This window comes from Lithobates pipiens, unplaced genomic scaffold (assembly GCF_037356315.1).
Source record: "Lithobates pipiens isolate NorthernLeopardFrog02 unplaced genomic scaffold, aLitPip1_a1.2 Scaffold_24, whole genome shotgun sequence".
Lineage (NCBI taxonomy): Eukaryota > Metazoa > Chordata > Amphibia > Anura > Ranidae > Lithobates > Lithobates pipiens.
Genome location: NW_027507786.1, coordinates 5,421,545 through 5,444,087, shown reverse-complemented (window position 1 = coordinate 5,444,087; position 22,543 = coordinate 5,421,545). Strand labels below are relative to the sequence as shown.

Here is a 22,543-nt window from a genome sequence, read left to right as displayed (position 1 = left end):
ACTGTACGTCAGTCCCTATACCGCTGAAGGACTGCTGCAGTATAGGTGAGCGGTCAGCAGTGGTGCACGTCAACCCTATCTATTGTGGACCGATAGCGGTCCTTACAGAACAGCAGACTGTACCGCACTCAAGCCTATGTACCGTAGCACCCTATACCAAGTTACCAGTCCTTATAAGAACTTTTGTGGACCAAGCAGGTTGTGTATTAGTGTTTAGCAGACTGTACGTCAGTCCCTATACCGCTGAAGGACTGCTGCAGTATAGGGCAGCGGTCAGCAGTGGTGCACGTCAACCCTATCTATTGTGGACCGATAGCGGTCCTTACAGAACAGCAGACTGTACCGCACTCAAGCCTATGTACCGTAGCACCCTATACCAAGTTACCAGTCCTTATAAGAACTTTTGTGGACCAAGCAGGTTGTGTATTAGTGTTTAGCAGACTGTACGTCAGTCCCTATACCGCTGAAGGACTGCTGCAGTATAGGGCAGCGGTCAGCAGTGGTGCACGTCAACCCTATCTATTGTGGACCGATAGCGGTCCTTACAGAACAGCAGACTGTACCGCACTCAAGCCTATGTACCGTAGCACCCTATACCAAGTTACCAGTCCTTATAAGAACTTTTGTGGAACAAGCAGGTTGTGTGTTAGTGATTAGCAGACTGTACGTCAGTCCCTATACCGCTGAAGGACTGCTGCAGTATAGGGCAGCGGTCAGCAGTGGTGCACGTCAACCCTATCTATTGTGGACCGATAGCGGTCCTTACAGAACAGCAGACTGTACCGCACTCAAGCCTATGTACCGTAGCACCCTATACCAAGTTACCAGTCCTTATAAGAACTTTTGTGGAACAAGTGAGTTGTGAATGTTTAGCAGACTGCAGCAGAAGGGCAGCAGTCAAGTATAATATCCTTTCTATATTTGGAAGAAAGAATATTATACATGTACAAGCCTATTACTGTACCACTGATACCAGTCCTGAAAAGAACCTTTGTGGAACTAATAATAACAGCAAGTCTTTAAAATTACCCTCACTGCCTGACAACACTGCTTCCTTCCTGTCCCTATACAAATTGGCAAAAAAAGAGAACGATTAGTGGTTACTGGAACAGCTCTTTTGTGGACCTTGATAGTAACAGCTAATGATGATGATGATGATGATGATGATGAAAGACTAATCTGGCTGTCCCTGTAGCATACACCGTCCTTTCCCTTTCTCTAAACTAACAAAAGACACTCAGGCTGCTGCAAGAATCAGCAGCACAGCAAACCTATCAACACCTAACACCTATACCAGTCCTGAAAAGAACTTTTGTGTACCAAATAGCTAGTGGTTTATCTCTCCCTACTCCACACAGGAACCTGTCCCTATCTTAACAGAAGAAAGAATGTAAAATGGCCACCGGATCGGGTGTATTTATAGGTTAGGGGGAATGTACAAGTGTCCATGTGCTGTCATGTCTCAATTGGCTGTCCTGTATCACATGATAAACGTGTCACCAAAGGTTAAAGTTCTTGTATACATTAAACACGTAAGTCCGCCGCGGCGAACGACGGAAAAAGGCGTTCGAACGTGCGGACCGCGAATGTCGGAAATTCGCCGCGAAACGACCGCCGGGCGAACCGTTCGGCCATCACTACTGATCACCAATGTAAGGAGCATTCTTCTCACTGATCACCAATGTAAGGAACATTCTTCTCACTGATCACCAATGTAAGGAACATTCTTCTCACTGATCACCAATGTAAGGAATATTCTTCTCACTGATCACCAATGTAAGGAACATTCTTCTCACTGATCACCAATGTAAGGAATATTCTTCTCACTGATCACCAATGTAAGGAACATTCTTCCCACTGATCACCAATGTAAGGAACATTCTTCTCACTGATCACCAATGTAAGGAACATTCTTCCCACTGATCACCAATGTAAGGAACATTCTTCCCACTGATCACCAATGTAAGGAACATTCTTCCCACTGATCACCAATGTAAGGAATATTCTTCTCACTGATCACCAATGTAAGGAACATTCTTCCCACTGATCACCAATGTAAGGAACATTCTTCCCACTGATCACCAATGTAAGGAACATTCTTCCCACTGATCACCAATGTAAGGAACATTCTTCTCACTGATCACCAATGTAAGGAGCATTCTTCCCACTGATCACCAATGTAAGGAGCATTCTTCTCACTGATCACCAATGTAAGGAACATTCTTCTCACTGATCACCAATGTAAGGAACATTCTTCCCACTGATCACCAATGTAAGGAACATTCTTCTCACTGATCACCAATGTAAGGGACATTCTTCCCACTGATCACCAATGTAAGGAACATTCTTCTCACTGATCACCAATGTAAGGAACATTCTTCTCACTGATCACCAATGTAAGGAACATTCTTCCCACTGATCACCAATGTAAGGAACATTCTTCCCACTGATCACCAATGTAAGGAACATTCTTCTCACTGATCACCAATGTAAGGAACATTCTTCTCACTGATCACCAATGTAAGGAACATTCTTCCCACTGATCACCAATGTAAGGAACATTCTTCTCACTGATCACCAATGTAAGGAACATTCTTCTCACTGATCACCAATGTAAGGAACATTCTTCCCACTGATCACCAATGTAAGGAACATTCTTCCCACTGATCACCAATGTAAGGGGCATTCTTCTCACTCATCGCCTTAATCTAGGCTTACCTGTAGGTCAAAGTGGTTTGTAAGGGTTTACAACCACTTTAAGGGGTTATATCTGATGGCTGTGTGAATGCTTTAGACATTCTCACATTTTTTATAAACAGTCATCTCATGTTTTTTTGGAGCTTACCGTTGCTTATCTAAATCTTGTGGTGCACAATAGGAGGAGATATCTGACCAGTGTGGATGACTTCTATAATGAGTTCTTCCCCTTTATCTCTGTTTTCGTCAAGAGTTATGTAGGTAGAACACAAATAGCTGTATGACATAAAAGATCCCCTTGGTTTGAGAGGCTGTATTTCTCTTTCCAAGGGGCGAGTCAATTTAATTGTGGATCAGGGTAAGATGTTCTTCCGGGTATTTCCAGGACGCAATCTTTTCTTTGCCAGCAGTTCTTAACAAGTACAACTTAATTTCAATATTTTTTGGTTTGAAAGCAAAAACCATGAAGGTCAGGGTGGACCTCTTCATATGAACCAAATCATTCAGCCCAACAATCTCTGAAACCTCTGGTGGATCTGCAGGAAGAGATCAAGAATCAAAGATGATGATATACAGGTAGATCTCTAACCAAACATGCATGGCAATATATAAGCACAGGTGTGTGAAACGCGTTTGAGGCCACAGGAGATGTGTGTGCTGGCTGTGTCCTCGTTTTTAATGGATCTGAAATAAAACTACTATTTTTATGCTAGTTAGTGCCACTATTTCCTTTTTTCCTCTAAACATGGCTGGTAACCTGGATCAGATCCAGTGGCGTCACTAGGGTTGGTATCACCTGGTGCTGAAAAAATTGGTGTCACCCCCACTCCCCCTCCACCAACTATAGTCCGCCCTCAGTACAGACCCCCTCCACTAACTACAGGCCCCCTCTCTCAGTATAGACCTAATCACTAAGTACAGACCCCTTTCCCATAGTATAGATCCCCCTCCCTCAGTACAGACCCCATTCACTAAGTACAGACCGCCCTTCATCAGTATAGCCCCCCTTCAGTGCAGACCCCCCATCTATCAGTTTAGACCCCCTCAGTGCAGACCTACCTCCATAAGTATAGACCTCCCCTTCTCAGTGCAAACCCCCCTCCATCAGTATAGACCCCCTCAGTGCAGACCCCCCCTCAGGGCAGACCCCCCTCTCCATCAGTGCAGACCCTCCTCAGTGCAGACCCCCCCTCCAGTGCAGAACCCCCTCCATCAGTGCAGACTCCCCTCCATCAGTGCAGACTTCCCTCCATCAGTTCAGACCCCCTCCATCAGTGCAGACCCCCCTGTCCCCTCCCATAGTGCCCCCCTCCCCAGCATATGTCCATTTGCAGTGCATTAAACTTTACAGACCTCAGAAAAGAGCGCCATAGACACGCCGGCGTGTGTCCCTTTGACTCCCTCCTTCTCCTGTGTAGATGTAAACAGAGAGGAGTGGGAGGCGGCTTCAGCCCGCTCCACTGTGCGAGACGCGAGATATTAGTGTAGGGGTGAGGATTATGCGGCCTGCAGTGTTAGCGGTGCTGCTGCCCACAGGTGTCACCCCTCTGGCAGATGTCACCCGGTGCGGCCCACACCCCGATCCCCCCCAGCGACACCACTGATCAGATCCAAACTAACTTGATCTCTCTTCTTCCATAACAAACCTGACCTCAAAATTGAAAGCTGAACTGCAGCCTTCCCTTCAGTCTTGCACAGTTGTACAAGCTTGTCTTCTGGACTGAAATTCCTTGCTCTGATTTTCCTGCACTCTGTGAGCTTCTCACAATGTGCATTAGAAGCTGCAGCAAGTCAGATATGCTGGTAGCAGCATGTCCAGGATCATTTAGCTCTTTCCCTTCTGGCTGAACTGCCCCTGGCCCATCCCTTTCCCTAAGTGGATTTCAGTTTTTCAATTATGCCATGCACATAGAATTCCGACTCCTCTAGATTGACACCCACCCATCAGTCGTGTTCGGTTCGCTGCCAGAACAGCCAAACAGGGGAAAAGTTCGGACTCAAACCCATTGAAGTCTATGGGACTCAAACTATAAAAATCAGAAGTCCCCATTTTAAAGATTTATATGCAAGTTATTGGGCATAAAAAGAGTATAGGGTCCCAGGTACTGCCCTGAGGGACATGAATCATTGCAAAAAGATTTTTCTAAAAAATATCGCTTTTATAGGAGCAATTATTTTAATGATGCTTGAATTAAAAAATAAAAAAGTAAAAATTCCTTTAACCACTTGAGATCCGCGCTATAGCCAAATGACGGCTACAGCGCGGATCTCCTTTTCCGGGACAACGTCAATAGACGTAGTCCCGTGTACGAGCGGCCTGCGCGCCCCCTGAGGGGCGTGCGCGGCGCTCTCTGTGATCGGCGAGTCCATGAGACTCGCCTGATCACCGATCCGTGCAAGGGGTCGATCCCGACCCCTTATCATGTGATCAGCTGTCAGCCAATGACAGCTGATCATGTGATATAACGGAGCCGGTAATCGGCTATTATTCCTCCTCGCGCTGACAGCACGAGGAGAAAAAAAAAAAGCCGATCACCGGCGGCCGTGATCGGGACATCAGTCCCGATCACGGCCAGCCCTGTTAGTGCCCACCTGCCCCCTGCCAGTGCCCACCTGCCCCCTGCAGTGCCACATTTATTAAAAGTGCCCCGTCAGTGCCACCCAGCAGTGCCCATAGTGCCACCCAGCAGTGCCCACAGTGCCACCCAGCAGTGCCACCCACAGTGCCACCCAGCAGTACCCACAATCTGCCTCAAAGGTGCTGCACCCCAGTGCCACATATCTGTGCCCATCAGTGTCATCTACCAGTGCCCAGCAGTGCCGCCCATCAGTGCCCAGCAGTGCCACCTATCAGAGCCACCTATCAGTGCCACCTATCAGTGCCCATCAGTCCCATCTATCAGTGGTACCTATCAGTGCCCATACGTGCCACCCATCCGTGCCACCCATCCGTGCCATCTTATCTGTGCCCATCTTTGCCCATCAGTGCCGCCTTATTTGTGCCCATCGGTGCCGCCTTATCTGTGCCTATTAGTGCCGCCTTAACTATGCCTATCAGTGCCCACCAGTGCAGCCTATCAGTGCCCACCAATGCAGCCTATCAGTGCCCACCAATGCAGTCCATCAGTGCCCACCAATGCAGTCCATCAGTGCCCACCAGTGCAGCCTATCAGTGCCGCCTAATCAGCGCACTTCAATGAAGGAGAAAAATGACCCGTTTGCAAAATTTTATAACAAACTATTAAAACATGATTTTTTTATTTATTTATTTTTTGCATCTTTTTTTGTTTGTTTAGCAAAAAATAAAACTCCGAGCTGTAACTAAATACCACCAAAAGAAAGCTCTATTTGTGGGAAAAAAATTATAAAAATTTCATTTGGGTACAGTGTTGTATGACCGCGTAATTGTCATTCAAAGTGCATCAGCGCTGAAAGCTGAAAATTGGTCTGGGACTGAGGGGGGTTTAAGTGCCCAGTAAGCAAGTGGTTAAATATAGTGCCTGGGGGGTCCCTTTAGTCTGCCTGTAAAGTGGCACATCTGTACTGTGTATAGAACCTGCTGCAGCAAAACTTACATTTGTAAAGAAAAAAAAAAGACATTTAAATAGATTTTCCCCACAAGCTTTCTTCATGTAGTAAACAACGGCTTGGGGATCCAGTTTGTATGATGAGGCTACATTTTAGTGCACTCAGAACAAGATAAGATTTTTTGGGATAAATTTTGGTGTCTCTATGGCAGACTTTGGATGGAAATAACACATTTTTGCACCACAGTGAGCAAACATTATGTGAAGAAGCCGAATTATAGTACACTCAGGTCAAGATTAATAAAAAAAAATAAAAAATAAAGTCTGATGTCTCTTTTGCATACTTTGGATAGAAGTAACAGGTGTGGAAAAATTGGTCTTTGGGTGTTAGTAGGGCCTTCCCATCGTAACCTTCTAGAGGTATTCTTGATGAAAGCAAGAACTGGCCTTGGCTCAAGCTGTCATGGCATGAACCATCTCTGGGCCTGCAGAAATAACCTCTGAAATAACCTCTGCTCTGTTGTGGCTCCTGTTCCCTAGACAGACCACCTGAAGCACTGCATGGCATCTTTTAGCCCGACTCATTGAGTAGCCCCTTGAACGCTTAGGGGGTACTGGTGGGTTATAGGACAATTAAGGAGAGGAGAGCATGGACAAATCTCGCATTACCACCACCAGCTGTATGGAGATGTGGTGGAAAAACAAGCTCCAGCACTGAGCCATGTCCTGCATCCTTCTGAGTTACCCAGTGTGCTGTGAACAAAATAGATTGTCCCTGACCATGCTTGCTGGACCATGTGTCAGCAGTAATGTGGACCTTGCTGCTGACTGCCTTGCCCAGCCATGCCAAAACATTGCCTTCCACATGATGTTACAGAGCTGGAATGGCCTTACGTGCAAAGAAATAGTGACTGTGAACCTGCCATTGTGGTACAGTACATTCTGCTAATTCACAGAAGGGGCAGAATCCACTAGATGGAAAGGCAGGAGTTGTAAGGCCAGCAATTTGGTCAAGCTCGAATTTAAATGCTGGGCATGTGGGTGGCAGTGAGTGTATTTTTTATTTTTTTATGCAGCAGCTGGGGCAGAGAAATTTGCCTGCTATACTCTACAGCTGGTGGTGTGCTGCTGGCAGATGTCTTGCAAGGACCTGTGACACCCTTTGCTATACCATCATCCCTGTCACTGGAGGCTGCTGAGGTCATCATCATGAGATATAGAGGGGGTAGAGATCAAAGGTAAGGAGTGAGGAGGAGATGTGTGTCCCCTTTGTGTGGCTTTCAGGTACTCTTGCCAATGGGCTGAGTGGTGGAAGGTTAAATGCCTTTTCAAGCATGTGGTACCCAAATGGCTGGTGTTTTTGCCACACTTGATCTGCTTGCAGCAGAGATTGCAAATTGCAACAGTTTGATTGGCTGCACATGTGCTAAAGAATGCCCACACAACTGAGCCATGGCTGCCTCTGGAGGACATCCTACCTTGTTGGGGTTGTGCCTCCCCCTCACTTTCCTCTTCTGCTCTATCAGGCAGCCAAGTCAAGTCAGTGACCTCATAATCATCCCCTCCATCCTCATCACTGTACCCAACTTGGCAATACACTGCGGGGAACCTGTTTCTTGTCTGGTCATTAGCCTAGGCTTATGACATCATGCACAGCTCTCTCTCTCTCACTCTCCTGAGCCAGGAAGGGAGGGGGGATGAGTCATAAGAGGGCCAATGAAAGCTGCAGAGCTGGAGGTGTGCCTCTGTGTGTTTGTGTAAATCCAGGAAGTGAACAGGCAGCAGCTTCAGCTGCCCACAGTTAAAATGGCTGCAGTCAGACTCAGTGGAGGGAGCTTTCTGCAGCATATTTGGCAAGTACAGAATCACAGTATATATAAAATAATATGCAAAGTCGTTGGAGGGAAGCTTCAGAATGGCAAAGATGTTTTTATTACAAATGATGTGAGCAGACTGCAGTTCCTCTTTAAATACCACCAAACGAGAAAATCTATCTGTCTAAAAAAAATAAAAAAATGTCATATGGGCACAGTGTTACATGACCGCACAATCGTCATTCAAAGAGGCCCTGGGCAGGAAGGGGGTGTAGGAAGTGCCCGGTAGGCAAGTGGTTAAAATAGCACTGCATGTGTACCCAAGCACTAAAACCTTGTTCACACGAGCATCTTACAGCAGACAGAAAGTGCTACGCTAATTCATAAAAAAAATGCAATAAATAAATTAAATTAAAATCCCACAGTTAATTATGTGTCAATGAAGAAAAACTCGTAATTAATGAGGTGTGAATAAATAAAACAGGACAATTAATCATGCACAAATAAATAAATAAAAATCACACTGTTAATCAAATAAAAAAATAATAATAATAATAAACCTATATCTAGCCACAAACCTAATATGATGCAGATTACCAGTCTGGTAATCTGGATCTTTTCTGGATCCACAGATATCATGGTTCATCCAGACATCCGTCACATTAGGAATAGGAAGCAAACACCTCACATAGTGAGAAACCATCTAGCAATTTTATTTTATTAGAATATTGTACTAACAATTAAAATTGAGCAATTGCGCATTGTAAATGTAGCAGCCATAACCCTTGGCAGGGCGGCCTTAACTTTTGGGCTTACCGGTTACCTCCGCTTGGCTTGTTCTTCCACGTCTAGGGGTTCCCAGGGTTGATACCCAACAACTTTGGACGCTGACACCAATAAAGTTCTTTTGAAAGGTTTTTATTTGCAGGGGTAACATCCAAACAAACACAGTCTCGTATGGGAACAGAGGGCAAGGGTGGAGAACTCAGGAACCTTGAACTGTAGATATAATAAAGTCTCTAATACCACCCAGAGAGTAGCCACTCGCAGCTGGGCACTTCAAGGCTGAACAGATCTCTACCCAGAGATTATGGCAGTCAGCACTTTGATTCAGAACTCGAGAAATCTCTGACCTTGAACAAGTTGTAACTGGAAGTGAACAGGAACCTTTTTCCTCAGTACCTGGAACGTTCTCTGTCTCCTTGACAGTACTGGAAAAAGTGTGAATTCACCAATGCCCTTCCCAACTCAGAGACCAGGAACTTCTCAGGATTCCAGCTTGTTGGCCCTCCTCCGAGGAGTCCTCCCCCGATCGCTTACAGGAGCGGTGGTGCCCCTCCAAGCCGAGAGCACACCCGGACTCCTTGAATCCTCCCTCAGTTACTGCGCCTCGGACCAGCCGGTTCCGAGACTCGGGAACCAGGCGGGTCTATTGGGGATAATCAACCGAAGCATGTTGCGGAGCGATGGACGCTCCCATGAATGGGACCCCTCGCAGGGCTACCCCAGTCCAGACTCAGGAACAGTCTGCTAAGGCCTCACAAACGAACCCTGAACATGTGACTTCAACATCTTAAGTACCCTTCCCCAGACTCCTCAGCGGGACCCGGCACACCCACTGATTGGCTCCGGGGAAGCTGATACCCAAACCGTCCAACCAGGCCTTGTTCTGGCCTGTCATGTGCACCTAACTGTACACACAATTGAACTATCCGGCGGACTTAGTACGGTGATCCTAGTCTGGCGGAACACCCGCCGGACTTAGCAGCTGAGGTCCACCGGACTTGCCCACACACGACCGGACTTTTCTGGCAGACAAACCGCCGTACTATGGCGGGAGTCCGCCGGACTTTTGAAATGAACGGACTTGCCCATACACGGAGGAAAGTCCGTTCATTTTGAATGTGGCTCCAGGCAGACGGGACTAGCGAAGGACGTCAGTGTTGCCGCATCCATGGGTGAGATTGACACGTCGCTGGCCCCATCACCTGGTATGGACTTAAAGGGGAAGCCCTACGCCGAAAAAACGGCGTGGGGGTCCCCCCCAAAGTCCATATCAGACCCTTATCTGAGCATGCAGCCTGGCCGGTCAGGAAAGGGGGTGGGGACGAGCGAGCGCCCCCCCCTCCTGAGCCATACCAGCCCGCGCGCCCCCCCCCAAAGCACCTTGTCCCCATGTTGATGAGGACAATGGCCTCTTCCCGACAACCCTGGCCGCTGGTTGTCGGGGTCTGCAGGCGGGGGGCTTTTCGGAATCCGGGAGCCCCTTTATGATGTCACAGTCCCGGAGGATGCTGGGACTGTGACATTATAAGGGGGTGGGGTCACCATGTGACATCATCCGGTGACCCTGCCCATTGTCCCTATATAAGTCGCCGCACAACGCGTCCCTGTCATTGCGGCCAGAGAGAGCGTCGAGTCAACATCTCAAGGAATAAGAAGAGAAGGTGGTGGGGACAGAAGACCGGGCCACCGCTTGTAAAAGAGCTATAGGAAGAAAGTGGAGGCCCAGCAAGAAGAACCAAAGAGGGGGACAAGACCCCTAAAGTCGGAAGAAGAGGCGGTGGCGACAGGAGACCGGCCACCGCTAGTAAAAGAGCTGGAAGAAGAAAGCGGAGGCCTGGCAAGAAGAACCGAAGAGGGGGACAAGACCCCCGAAGTCGGAAGAAGACCCCCGGGCGGCGGCGAAGAAGAAGAAAGCCTGGCTCCTCTGCTAGTAAAAGAGCTAGCAGAAGATAGCGGAGAAGTCCAGTGAGAAGACCCCCCCAAATGGAAGATCACCGGAGCTGTGCAATCAATTATTTTAAAAACATGTGTTGTGTTTTTTGCTTTACGCTTTTTTTCACCAGGTGAATGGGTAGGGGTAAATGGTACCTCAATACTCATTCACATAGGGTGGGGGGCGGTATCTGGGGCCCCCTTATTAAAGGGGGCTCCCGGATTCCGATAAGCCCCACACCCGCAGACCCCGACAACCAATGGCCAGGGTTATCGGGAAGAGGCCCTTGTCCTCATCAACATGGGGACAAGGTGCTTTGGGGTTGGGGGGGCTGCAGGACCCCCCTTCCCCAAAGCACCCCCCATCTTGAGGTCACGTAGCCTAGTACAGCTGAGGAGGGGGGGCGCTTGCTAGTCCCCAGCCCCTTCCTGACTGGCCGGGCTGCGCACTCGGATAAGGGCCTGATATGGACTTTGGGGGGACCCCCATGCTGTTTTTTCGGTGTAAGGTTTCCTCTTTAAGTCCATACCAGGTGACGGGGCTAGCGAGGTGTCAATGTCGCCGATGGAGGTGGCGACATTGACTTCCTTTGCTTGTTCTGGCTACCTGGAGCCGCGTTCAAAATGAACGGACTTTTCTCCGTGTGTGGGCAAGTCCGTTCATTTCAAAAATACGGCGAACTTCCGCCATAGTCCGATCATGTGTGGGCAGGTCGGCTCGTTCGGAAAGTCCGGCGGACCTCCGCTGCAAAGTCCGGCGGTTTGTCCACCAGACTAAGTCCGCCGGATAGTCCGATCGTGTGTACGCGGCATTAGAACCATATCCCTATTGGCCATACCCAGGGCCGTCTTTAAGGCAGGGCAAAAGGGGCAGCTGCCCTGGGCCCTGTCATTGTTGTGGGGCCCAAAACAGCTGCCTCATACTTGCCAACTATCCAGGTTTAAATTCCCTTGTCCCTTGAAGTTTTATTCCTGTGCTGTGTCCCAATATCTCAGTGTGAATTGCTGGTACTAATGCTGCCCAGCTCTGTCCTATTGTTGTGTACAGGTGACTCACCTGCAGACCCTGTAATTACATATAAATAACCAGCATTTTTATGTAAATAGCGGCGACAAAACTAAGTAAAGAGCTGCGACTGGCGGCATTGATATGTAAATAAAGGTGGCATTCATATGTATATCATGCTCCCCTGCTGTGAGGAGCTGATGTGCTGTAACCTCTAGCAACTGATCAGTGAGCCGTAATGTGTGCTGTATCCTCTAGCAACTAGTCAGTAAGCAGCAATGATATGCTGTAACTGCTGGCAACCAATCGCAATTGCTGCCTGATCTGATACAGAAAACTGATTTTAAGTCTAGCTGCTATTTATTGTATGTCTCAGAGTAGGTGGAGAGGGAAATTGCATTGGGGGGGGCCCAAGAAAAATTTTGCCCAGGGTCCAATCTATATTAAAGACGGCCCTGGCCATACCTTTATCCAAAGACTGAGAACAAAGGAAGTGGGGAGAATTATCTCCCATATCTAGCAAAGATAAAGAGACAGATTTGAGGAGTGGAATTTTTATTTTGCATTTGTTACAAAACTTTTTCTGAAAAATTAAAAAAATTGCAACATTCATAAAAGTTAATTATGTGACAAACTGGAACACTGATGGTTGATGGAGGAGGACATATGTTGAAATGGATTCATACAAAATACATAAAAATAATACAAAGACAGAAGTAATATGTAGCAGCATTACTGAACAGATGTCATCTATCTGTAACAGGGAAGCACATTGCACACATTCTGTATATTGAAGTAGGCAGCCATGGGGAAGGTCCCAGGAACAGCTGGCCACAATGTATTTTTTACAAAATAGTTCACTGGAGCCCAACTCTGGGAATTAGACAAAATCTACCCCCCCGCCTTCACAGCAAGGGTTAAATGCACATTATGTCGGGGGGGGGGTAAAGGAAGAGGCTGAACAGTTCCACACTCTGGGGAAAAAGAAAAGTAGAAAGGTCAGCAGCTACAAATACTGACTTTTAATAAAAGGATACTTACCTGTCCTGGGATCCATCTATCCACCTGTTTGATCCAGGCAGTCCGGGTTTGAATCATGTGTCCGGGTTACAGCCCACCTGAAAACTGGACACAATATTCAGACAAGAATGTGGCTTTGAACAGAGCTTGACAGGAGGGTGAGGGGGACACTATGTGCGCCTCATTACTGTTCTCTTTGGAGTGTCCCAGGTCTGTTAGAATCCTATAGTGCAGGAGTCGTCAACCCCCGGGGGCCGCGGCCTTTCTGCAACCAGGCTGCGGGTTCTGTCTGTTGAGAAGTGCCTGCTATCGAATAGTGCCCGGGCCGAATGGCGCATGCGCCATACGTAACGGCACAACAGCTGAATTTGCCATCAACTGTTGTGTCGGCGAGACAGCGCCTGTGCACAATAGTCCGACTGAAGACAGTTTTCAGTCAGACTGTGCTGATGAACACGCTGATGAGGCATGTTCATGTAGGTGAGGGGCGGATTTTTACCTGAAGGGGGCGGACAGTTTTTTTTTTTTTTTACTAGTAATGGTGGTGATCTGCGATTTTTAGTGGGACTGCGACATTGCAATCAAACACTTTTGACCCATTTTTGGGACCATTGAAATTTACACAGCGATCAGAGCTATAAAAAAAGCACTGATTACTGTGTAAATGTCACTGGTAGGGAAGGGGTTAACACTAGGGGGCGATCAAGGGGTTAAATGCATTCCCTCTTCTGTTTTTCTTACTGTGTGGGGGGGGGGGGTGGGACCAACTGGGGGAGGAGACATATCGCTGTTCATAATTACTACAAACAGCAGATGTGTCTCTTCTCTCTGTCAGAACAGGGATTTGGGTGTTTACACACCCTCTCGTGTCCATGATCACGGGTGGCCGGCGACGATCGCGCCCTGCCGGCCATGTTTACTAGGTCCCCGGCCATGCAGTGGACACGCGCCTGCTATGGCTCTTAAGAGGGAAGACTGTTCTCCTTTTTTCCTACATAACCGGGATGGAGGTATCACCTCATTTAAAGTCCCAACCCTTCTTTTCTATTAAGAGGGAAGACGTACGGGTACGCCCTTTTGCGGCAACTAACCACTTTGAAGAGATAAATGTGCATGGGCCGGTCGGCAATTGGTTAAAGTAGCACTAAAGGCAGGGGCTGCTTGGCTTCAGACTCTCTCTCTCTCTCTCTAATAGGACATTATACAAAACAGTTTGTACAGAGGAAGGAGTCACTGCTCCGACTTATTCAGTTTAATGTGTAAAATCCAGCTAAGGCTATTTAACTATCTAAATTTAGGATTTTTTTTCCCCCCAAGGGCGATAGGAAGAGCCTGTAAAAAATTTGAAAAGGAAAGCTTTTTACATTCTTCTTAAAGGCCAAGTTCACATTTCTGGAAAAAAAATAAAAATAAATGAATGCACATATTTTTGAAGGGAAAAAAAGTGCATGTATTTTTGTTTCACAGGAGCTTGCAGAGCATTGTACCTGTGATCAGTGGATGGAGGGTGCAATGTCAGGCTCCTGCACACTCCCCCTCTGGCCTCCTGCCCTTACCTCTGTATGGGCTTTCAGTATGAAAGTTAGCGAGATGTCAATGGACTGCGAGAGCGCTCATCAGCACCCTCGCAGTCTATTGAGAACTGTCTGCAGCAGTGCCAGACGGGACTTGTAGTTTCTTAATTTACAGATTCCTGTGAAAGAATGATTCGGCTGTGTGGGTGGAGCCCTGCAAACCCATGCCTATTTTATGCTGCCCCAGGGAATAGGGGGATTAGGAGGAGAGAGTATGCAGCGCATACTAGCTCATTAAGAAATCCTCACCTTAGAACGAGGCGCCGGTATCTCAACCGGTCCACGTCGAGGGAACTGACATTTTGCCTTGGCGTGTCTTCCGGGTATCACGACTTCGGCGCTGTGAGTGACCTGAGCCGGGATGTCGTCACTCCTGCGCATGCACACGGGAGAGTTCTTTCTGGCGTCTGCTGGACTTTCAGCCGAGAATCCCCGGAGCGCATGCGCCGCTAAAGTCAGCGGCTCATTGGGAGGGGAATATCTCCCAAACCGTATAGGTTTAGGAGATATTCTTTTTACCTACAGGTAAGCCTCATTATAGGCTTACCTGTAAGTAAAAGTAAAAAAATGACTTTACTTACAGCTTTAAACGTTATGTTATTTCGCTTCACCCTTTGGCCACTAGGGGCAGAAGCGCCACCAGAGGCATGTGCGCCTGTTGCTCGCCCCCCCGGGGTCAATGTGAGTGCTCGGCGGGTGCGATGACCCGATGTAAACACACAGCTCCCTGTTCTTTCATGGGAGAAATTACTAATCAAATGTTCATACAAAGTATGAACAGCGATCTGTCATTTCGCCTAGTAAGTCCCATCCCCCCCTTCAGTTAGAACACACAGTCAGGGAACACAATTAACCCCTTGATCGCCCCCTAGTGTTAACCCCTTTACTGCCAGCGACATTTTTACAGTACTCAGTGCATTTTTATAGCCCTGATCGCTGTAAAATTGTCAATGGTCCCAAAAATGTGTCAAAAAGCGGCTGATGTGTCCGCCGTAAAGTCCCAGTCCCGATAAAAATTGCAGATCGCCGCCATTACTAGTAAAAAAATAAATAATAAAAATGCCATAATTCTATCCCCTATTTTGTAGACGCTATAACTTTTGCGCAAACCAATCGATATACGCTTATTGCGTTTTTTTTTACCAAAAATATGTAGAATACGTATCGGCCTAAACTGAGGAAAACATTTTTTTTTTATTTATTTTTTTATTTTTTTCAAAAAATATATTTTTTTTTCAAAACATTTTTGGGATATTTATTAGTGCAAAAAGTAAAAATTTCCGTTGTTCTTTTGTTTATAGTGCAAAAAATAAAAACCACAGAGGTGATCAAATACCACCAAAAGAAAGCTCAGTTTGTGGGGGAAAAAAAGGATGCAAATGTTGTTTGGGTGCCACGTGGCACGACTGCGCAATTGTCAGTTAAAACGACGCAGTGCCGTATTGTAAAAAGTGCTCTGGTCAGGAAGGGGGTAAAATCTTCCAGGGCTGAAGCGGGTAAAAGATTAAACTTTTTCTTTAAATTTGCCCAGGCATCAGATATATTTCATTTTAAATGAATGCAAGATAAGTCATGTGACAGTTTGCCACAGAGATTATCATGCTCCTCCCTCCCGAGAGTGACTATCTGCTTTTCTATCCAGAAAGATGGCACCATCTTTACTAAGGCATGGTCACCAATGCCATCTATTATTATAGAGGATTTATATAGTGCCACCAGTTTACACAGCGCTTTACAATGTACCATTACAATACAGTTCAATACAGAAGGAATAGGAGGGCCCTGCTCATGGAGCTTACAATCTAAACGGAGGGGGATGTGGTACAAAAGGTAATGGCTGCGGGTTATGATCTGATGGAGTGGATAGGCCTCCCAGAATAAATTTGTTTTCAAGGATCACCTAAATGCGGACAGGGTAGGGGCTGACCGGACATACTTAGGTAGGGAGTTCCAGAGGATGGGAGAAGCTCTAAAAAAATCCTGGAGGTGAGCAAGGGAGGAGGTAACAAGGGAGCTAGAGAGCAGGAGGTTGTGGGAGGAATGGAGAGGACAATTTGGTCAATATCTGCAGATGAGGTTGGCGATTTAGCTGGGTGGCGATGTGTCTACTTTCCAGACTTGGATGCTGGCTCAGAGATGGCACAATCAAGTAAATTATGGTGCTTGCCCAGTTCTTCGCTTTCCATATTTTTTGGGGTTTATTTGTTAATTTTATATTATCACTGGTTGTTTAGCACTTTAGAGTGGATGGCGTAAAGGATACCGTTTGACTATTTTTTTTCCATCAGTTCTTGACTATGTTCAAAAATGTCTGACACGGATCAGCCCCTGCTGCTGCCTCTAACCTCCTAACTTGTTGTTACAAAGTTACAATGTTGCATCCTGATCACTGGGGGAGAGGGGACTGAGGAAATGCCTCCTCCTGCCTGCAGCAGACTGGTGACATCATCCTAGGCAAAGTCACTGGATCGGACCACAAGGATGGCTTTTTAATACTAAAAAGGTGGAGCTTTTTTTTTTTCGAAAAATGATACTGTTGGCAAATGCTGTTTCATTTGTCAGAAATGTATTTATGTAGTCTTGTAAAAGTTGTTGAGAGATCTGTTATGAATAGGTATTTAATCATTAAAAACAAAATACGTAGAATTAAGACTGAGTAGGACAGATTATGCCAACCTGGACTGATACTAAATCTGGATGATTTGCCCCAAAACTGGGTTTTTAGGGCAGCCAGTAAGAATCCGGGAACTGTTACATTTCTCCTCTGGACCATAGAGGAAGCCATTAATCCCAGCAAGGGTTGGCACAGGTTGGAAGGGGCTTGAGTTGCTGATCTTGTCTATTTCCATTCTCCTATGTTTGGACTTTTGGTGGTCACTTTGAATTTGAATGTTTCCCTGGTGTCCCCCATTTCCGGCTTTTACTACATAACTAGTGTAGTGCTTTACAGATCATCTTCAACACTTCTTCATTTATGGTTGGGGTTTGTAGGACTTTATTCTGCTCACGCAATTCAAGGAGGTGGATGGTGGGAGTGCATTGGAAGCTCCATCTACTGGTCAATTTGGAGCTCTTGATGCTTCAGTGGAATCGGTTCCCCAACTGGTTCAGCTGCAATATAAAAAAAAAACAAAAAACAGACGGTGAATATCTGGGGTGAGTTTTACTAAAGTTTGTTTTGGCGCTTTAAAAATGTTACATAGTATGGTTGAAAAAAGACAAAAGGCCATCTAGTTCAACCAATAGGGAGGGGGAAACAAACAAACAAATATATATCTATATCTATATATCTATATATCTATATATATATCTCTATCTATCTATACACACATACATTATTATATATATTAGGGCTGTTACTGATTAAAATTTCCATGTTCGATTAAAAAAAATTGGTTAATCGATTAATCGACTAATTTCAAATAATTATATTGCACATACAGATCCAACTACTTTTAGCTAAATCTCCTTGCATTGCAACTCAGCATTAGTCAGTGGTAAATGTGGTATACACTATATACAATCACCCGACACTAGTTAGTTTCCACAATCCATGACTTAACTTCACAGTTCACACAAATATGTTTTAAATTCAAACTGTAGCACTGACGCAAGTCATTTTTTTTCCACAGTAGCGTGACAATCCCTCCACCTCCAGGCTAACTAATCCCTCTCACCTTAGGGCTGTGGAAATGAAAGATTAATTCCTCGATTAATCAATTAATCTGTTTGATCGATTAAAATTCTTTTGATCGGTACTCACCTCTCCGGCGGTTTCCAGATCTTCAGAGAGTTCCGTCGGAGATCCGGTGACGTCACGGACATCGAGGTCACTGGACTCCTCCCCCATTCCCCAAGTGCCTTCGTCTGCTAACGAAGGGAAGGGTGGAGGAGTCCGGTGAAGTTGAAGTTCTGATTGAACGTAACGCATATGGGGGAGGAGCTACGCATGACATCACCCGCTGCTTCCCTACGGAACTAACACGATTGTCGGCTTTACATGCTGTGTTTTTATCATCTTTATGTGAGTAGTTTGTGTTTGAACACAAAAATAAAATCTTATACTTAAGTGGTGAGCACTTAGATCTTTTCTTTCTACCCATGACCTGGCGTCCTTGCTGAGATCTAAGGAGACGTGAGAGAAGTTTATGGTCCGTGTTAACCCTTTTGATACCCGCTTGCATGACCACCTGTTTGCACAGGGGTCCATGCCATAAGGTGAGAGTGCTTGGTTAGACCGGAGGTGGAGGGATTGTCACTCTACTGTGGGAAAAATAATGACTTACGTCAGTGCTACAGTTTGAATTTAAAACGTATTTGTGTGAACTGTGAAGTTAAGTCATGGATTGTGGAAACTAACTAGTGTCGGGTGATTGTATATAGTGTATACCACATTTACCACTGACTAATGCAGAGCTGCAATGCAAAGAGATCAGCTAAAAGTGTTAAGGAATCCAATGTACATAATGATAATCAGAAAATGTCTATTTGCTTATGTGTATACATGTTCCCATGCTCCTTACTTATTATGTAGCATACAGATTGACCCTGTTCTGCGGAGCCAAGATGGCGTCTATACCCTACATCCCCCGCATTAAAAGAATGCATTCGAGATAACAGAACCAGCTTCAACCAAACTTCAAGCATCAAGTTTCTTCATTTCTCTTGTATTGTAACCAATAAGATGTACCAATTAGACTGACATAGTAATGACGTATCTTTCTGTATAAAATATTAACACCGCCCACGAATAAATCAGTATTTAGAAGTAGCCTGAGCTGAACATATCTCAGAGAGTGTTTACTTCTAATGTGCATGCACATTTATACTTTTTAATTAGAAATAGCAGCAGATAACCAAGAACTAATTTATAGTTCTTATCCATCACAACTGGCGCCCATGTGTGGGGGCTTCAGGCCACAATCGAAGGGAGACCGCATTCCAGGACTGAACGGCTGGCCAGATCAGAGAAGGGGGTTAAGCGCGCAGCCCTAACAGTACGGTAAGCATATTTATCCTTACCATTTGTACGACCTCTCTGGTTTGGCTGGTTGATTTGGTCTTGTTGGCTCCTTTTGATTGTTCAAAGAGGCAGGTAACTTATTTCTCGCCTGAAGCCGTTTTAACGAACCTGCTAATGGTTTTCTGCTGACTATTATCTGTTCAGTGTCTGTCATTCTGAAGGATTGCAAATTTAGCAGACTGAAAGTGCAGCTGCAGGCGTGTGTCCATCCTCACCCCTAGATTCTACCTTTAGTGGTGGGGTGGAATTCTGCAGGCATTTATAGACGGGGTTACTCGAGGTTGGCTGTGTAGGACCTCTGAGGGTTAATCTCAAGCTGTGAATTAGGGCAGTTTGAAAGAAGGCTTGCGGAAGTGGCAGCCTTGCAAAACGTCTATGAATGTTCTGCTCGGGAAAGCTTTCCTGAGGGTTTATCTCAAACTGTGAATTAGGGCAGTTTGAAAGAAGGCTAGCTGGAATTTGGCAGTCTTGTGACTCAGGTGAGCTTTTCCCGAGAGCTATCTTTGCAGTTCAAAGAGTGTCAGGTGTCATGTCCTGTGTGTATTTGTCCATTACTGTTTGATATACACGAAGAGGGTGATGGTGAGAGAAAGTGGCTACCTGAAGGATCAGTTGGGCCATAAGTCACTGCTCCACACCACCTCTGACGTGCTAGTTTTGACCCTCGAACAGTCAGGAGTGTGCAGTCAGGAGTGTGCGAGGAGACAGATCTCTCGCAGGGATGCGAGCCCCCACCCTAGGAATTCTTTGATAAGACAGCAGTCAGAGGAGTATTAACCAATTTGTTGCCTGTATTCTCCTCTTGAGCCGTCCGAAGAAAGAAAGAAAGAAAGAAAGAAAAAAAAGAGAGAGAGAGAGAGAGAGAAGGGAATGCTAGAATGTGATATTAGAAGAGGAGAGAAGATGTTGCAAGAAGCAGAGGAATGGCATGTGCTGATAAGAAGACAAAGTAGAGTCTGTGTGATAACGGCTTATTGGATGTGGCAGAAGCATGGTACAGGTCGGCAAGGTCATTGCACAAAGAAGGTTGGATAGAAGAGGAAATCAAGAAAGATGCAAATTGTACTATGTATGTGAATCACAGAGTTGATAATGTGGCTGTACCGCCCCCATATACAAAAACTGGAACGAAGGAGGAGAGGGACAACCCTGCTATCCGCCCACTCCCTTCTCACCACCCCAACTCGAGCACAACCCACTGTGACCACTCCCGGGCGGCCATCTTGGTACACCCAAGCCCTCACTTCAGGCACAGCCCAGTGCACTTCCTGCTGGCGGCCATTTTGGTACACCCAATAGGCCCAGCCATGGCATATAACCAGTTCTTCCCGTTTTAAACCAGGATGGTTCCTACCACACACCTGTCTTCCCTAATATGGAAGCACTACCTTCACAGGCCGGATATGTTAATGATGAAGAAGTGTCCGAGTGGGAAGACCAGCAACAGGCAGCAAGGCCACCTGCTGATTTAATCCCTAATCCGGCTCCGGACTCACAGTTCCGAGAGGATCTCAAACATATGCTGACAACCATGAGAAACAGTGCCCATTCTCAGCCCCTGCCCCAACACCAGTCTCGGTTGAAGGGGCACCGGTGATGTATGTCGCTTTTACCCCATCACAAGCAGCAACCTTAGTGACAAGTCTGCCTGACCCAGGGAAACAGCCAATGCCCTTCTACCGCAGGATAGTGCAGATACAAGAAACTTACTCAGCAGCCTGGAGAGACTTGATCAGCCTATGCCAAATTAAAGCAGGACATGTCTTTTGGCCGGTCATGCAGACAGCCTTCAATGATGCCTGCCTGGCAAGTGCCACTTCTTACACCTCAGGCTTTGAGTTCTGTGCACAACTCTGCGACTGGGAAAAGGAGAAATTGGCAGATCAGACCACCACAATCCAAGTTATTGCCCAAGATAAAGGGGAGTCTGTGGATAAGTATCATGCTAGACTCATACAGGCCTTTGAACATCTGGGCTTCTCCCTCTATGAAAAGACACACACACACACACACGTGTTATCATCTGCTTTTGTCTCAGGACTCAGACAGGATATCAGAAAAAGCCTGATGGTGGCCCGCCCTGAATATCGCTCAATGAAAATGTCCAATTTACTGTTGGTGGCCAGAGGGATAGAAAACCAAAAAGGAAAAAAAACAACGCCCCTCATGGTAACACAAGACGAAGATCCCGCCTACACTCGTCCACCACCACTGCCCAATACCAGGGAAAAGATCATCTGTTACAACTGTGGGAAGCGGGGTCACATCAGAAGAGTACGCAGAGCCCCAAGACATCTGAGACAAGACAGGGATCTCCGCGAAGTGCAACGTGGACATGAACCTCCACCACCACCACGCCCCAACTCATGCTAGGAAATGAGAAAACCCGTGTCACCCCTTATGACAGTGTCCTCAAATGAGACTGGGGGACCCCTAGCAAAGGTCACGTTACCTATACAAGGAAAACCTACCACTTGTCTCATTGACATGAGTGCAGCCAGGAGTGTGTTGAGGGCTGAGGACCTGCCTGATAATTCTTTCCTTTCCACTATTGATGTTTCCTGCGTGGGAGTGGATGGGGTGCCCCGCTCCAGTCCACTCACTGAGCCTCTCCAAGTGAGGACATTTCCTGATTTGCTTACCAGATTTGTGGTGTCCTCTACATGTCCCTTGAATCTACTAGGAGCTGATGTGCTGTCCAGACTACAGGCGTCAATCATCTTCACACCTGAAGGGGGGGTGAAGTTACATACTCCCCTATCCTTGGAAGACTCATCTGCTTTGTATTCTCTGCCTCTCCTGATGACACTTCATTAAGCAATAACTCCAAGTTCAATACCAAAAGAAGTACTTGACGGAATTCCTACCTGTCTATGGTCCACAGGCCCGGAAGACATTGGTCACTTAAAAGTGCCACCAGTTTCAGTCAAGCTCAAAGAGGGCACATCATTGCCCCGGAAACCACAATAACCCCCCTAAAGTTAGCTCAATCTGCAGCTATTTTGAAGCATGTCAAGGCCCTCGTGTCAGATGGAGCCCTGATACCCTGCGCATCTCCATGCAACACACCTCTGTTCTCTAGGAAGAAGAGAACCCCTAAAAGAGAACAAGCTGGTTGCGGGGGTGTCCCTGACTGCAAAGTACCTCACAGTGGTGGACCATGC

At 46.4% G+C, this 22,543-nt stretch overlaps 1 protein-coding gene across 1 annotated transcript in view; it reads right to left on the bottom strand.

Annotated features, from left to right (window-relative positions):
* Window positions 1-12,300: 12,300 nt before the first annotated feature.
* The window catches only part of LOC143929632 (uncharacterized), a 59,756-nt gene continuing 49,513 nt past the window's right edge, over window positions 12,301-22,543 (bottom strand). The window contains exon 7 of the mRNA XM_077453543.1: window positions 12,301-17,467. Within this exon, the coding sequence (XP_077309669.1) occupies window positions 17,409-17,467 (59 nt within the window). The 3' untranslated portion in view covers window positions 12,301-17,408. The remainder of the gene's footprint in view (window positions 17,468-22,543) is intronic.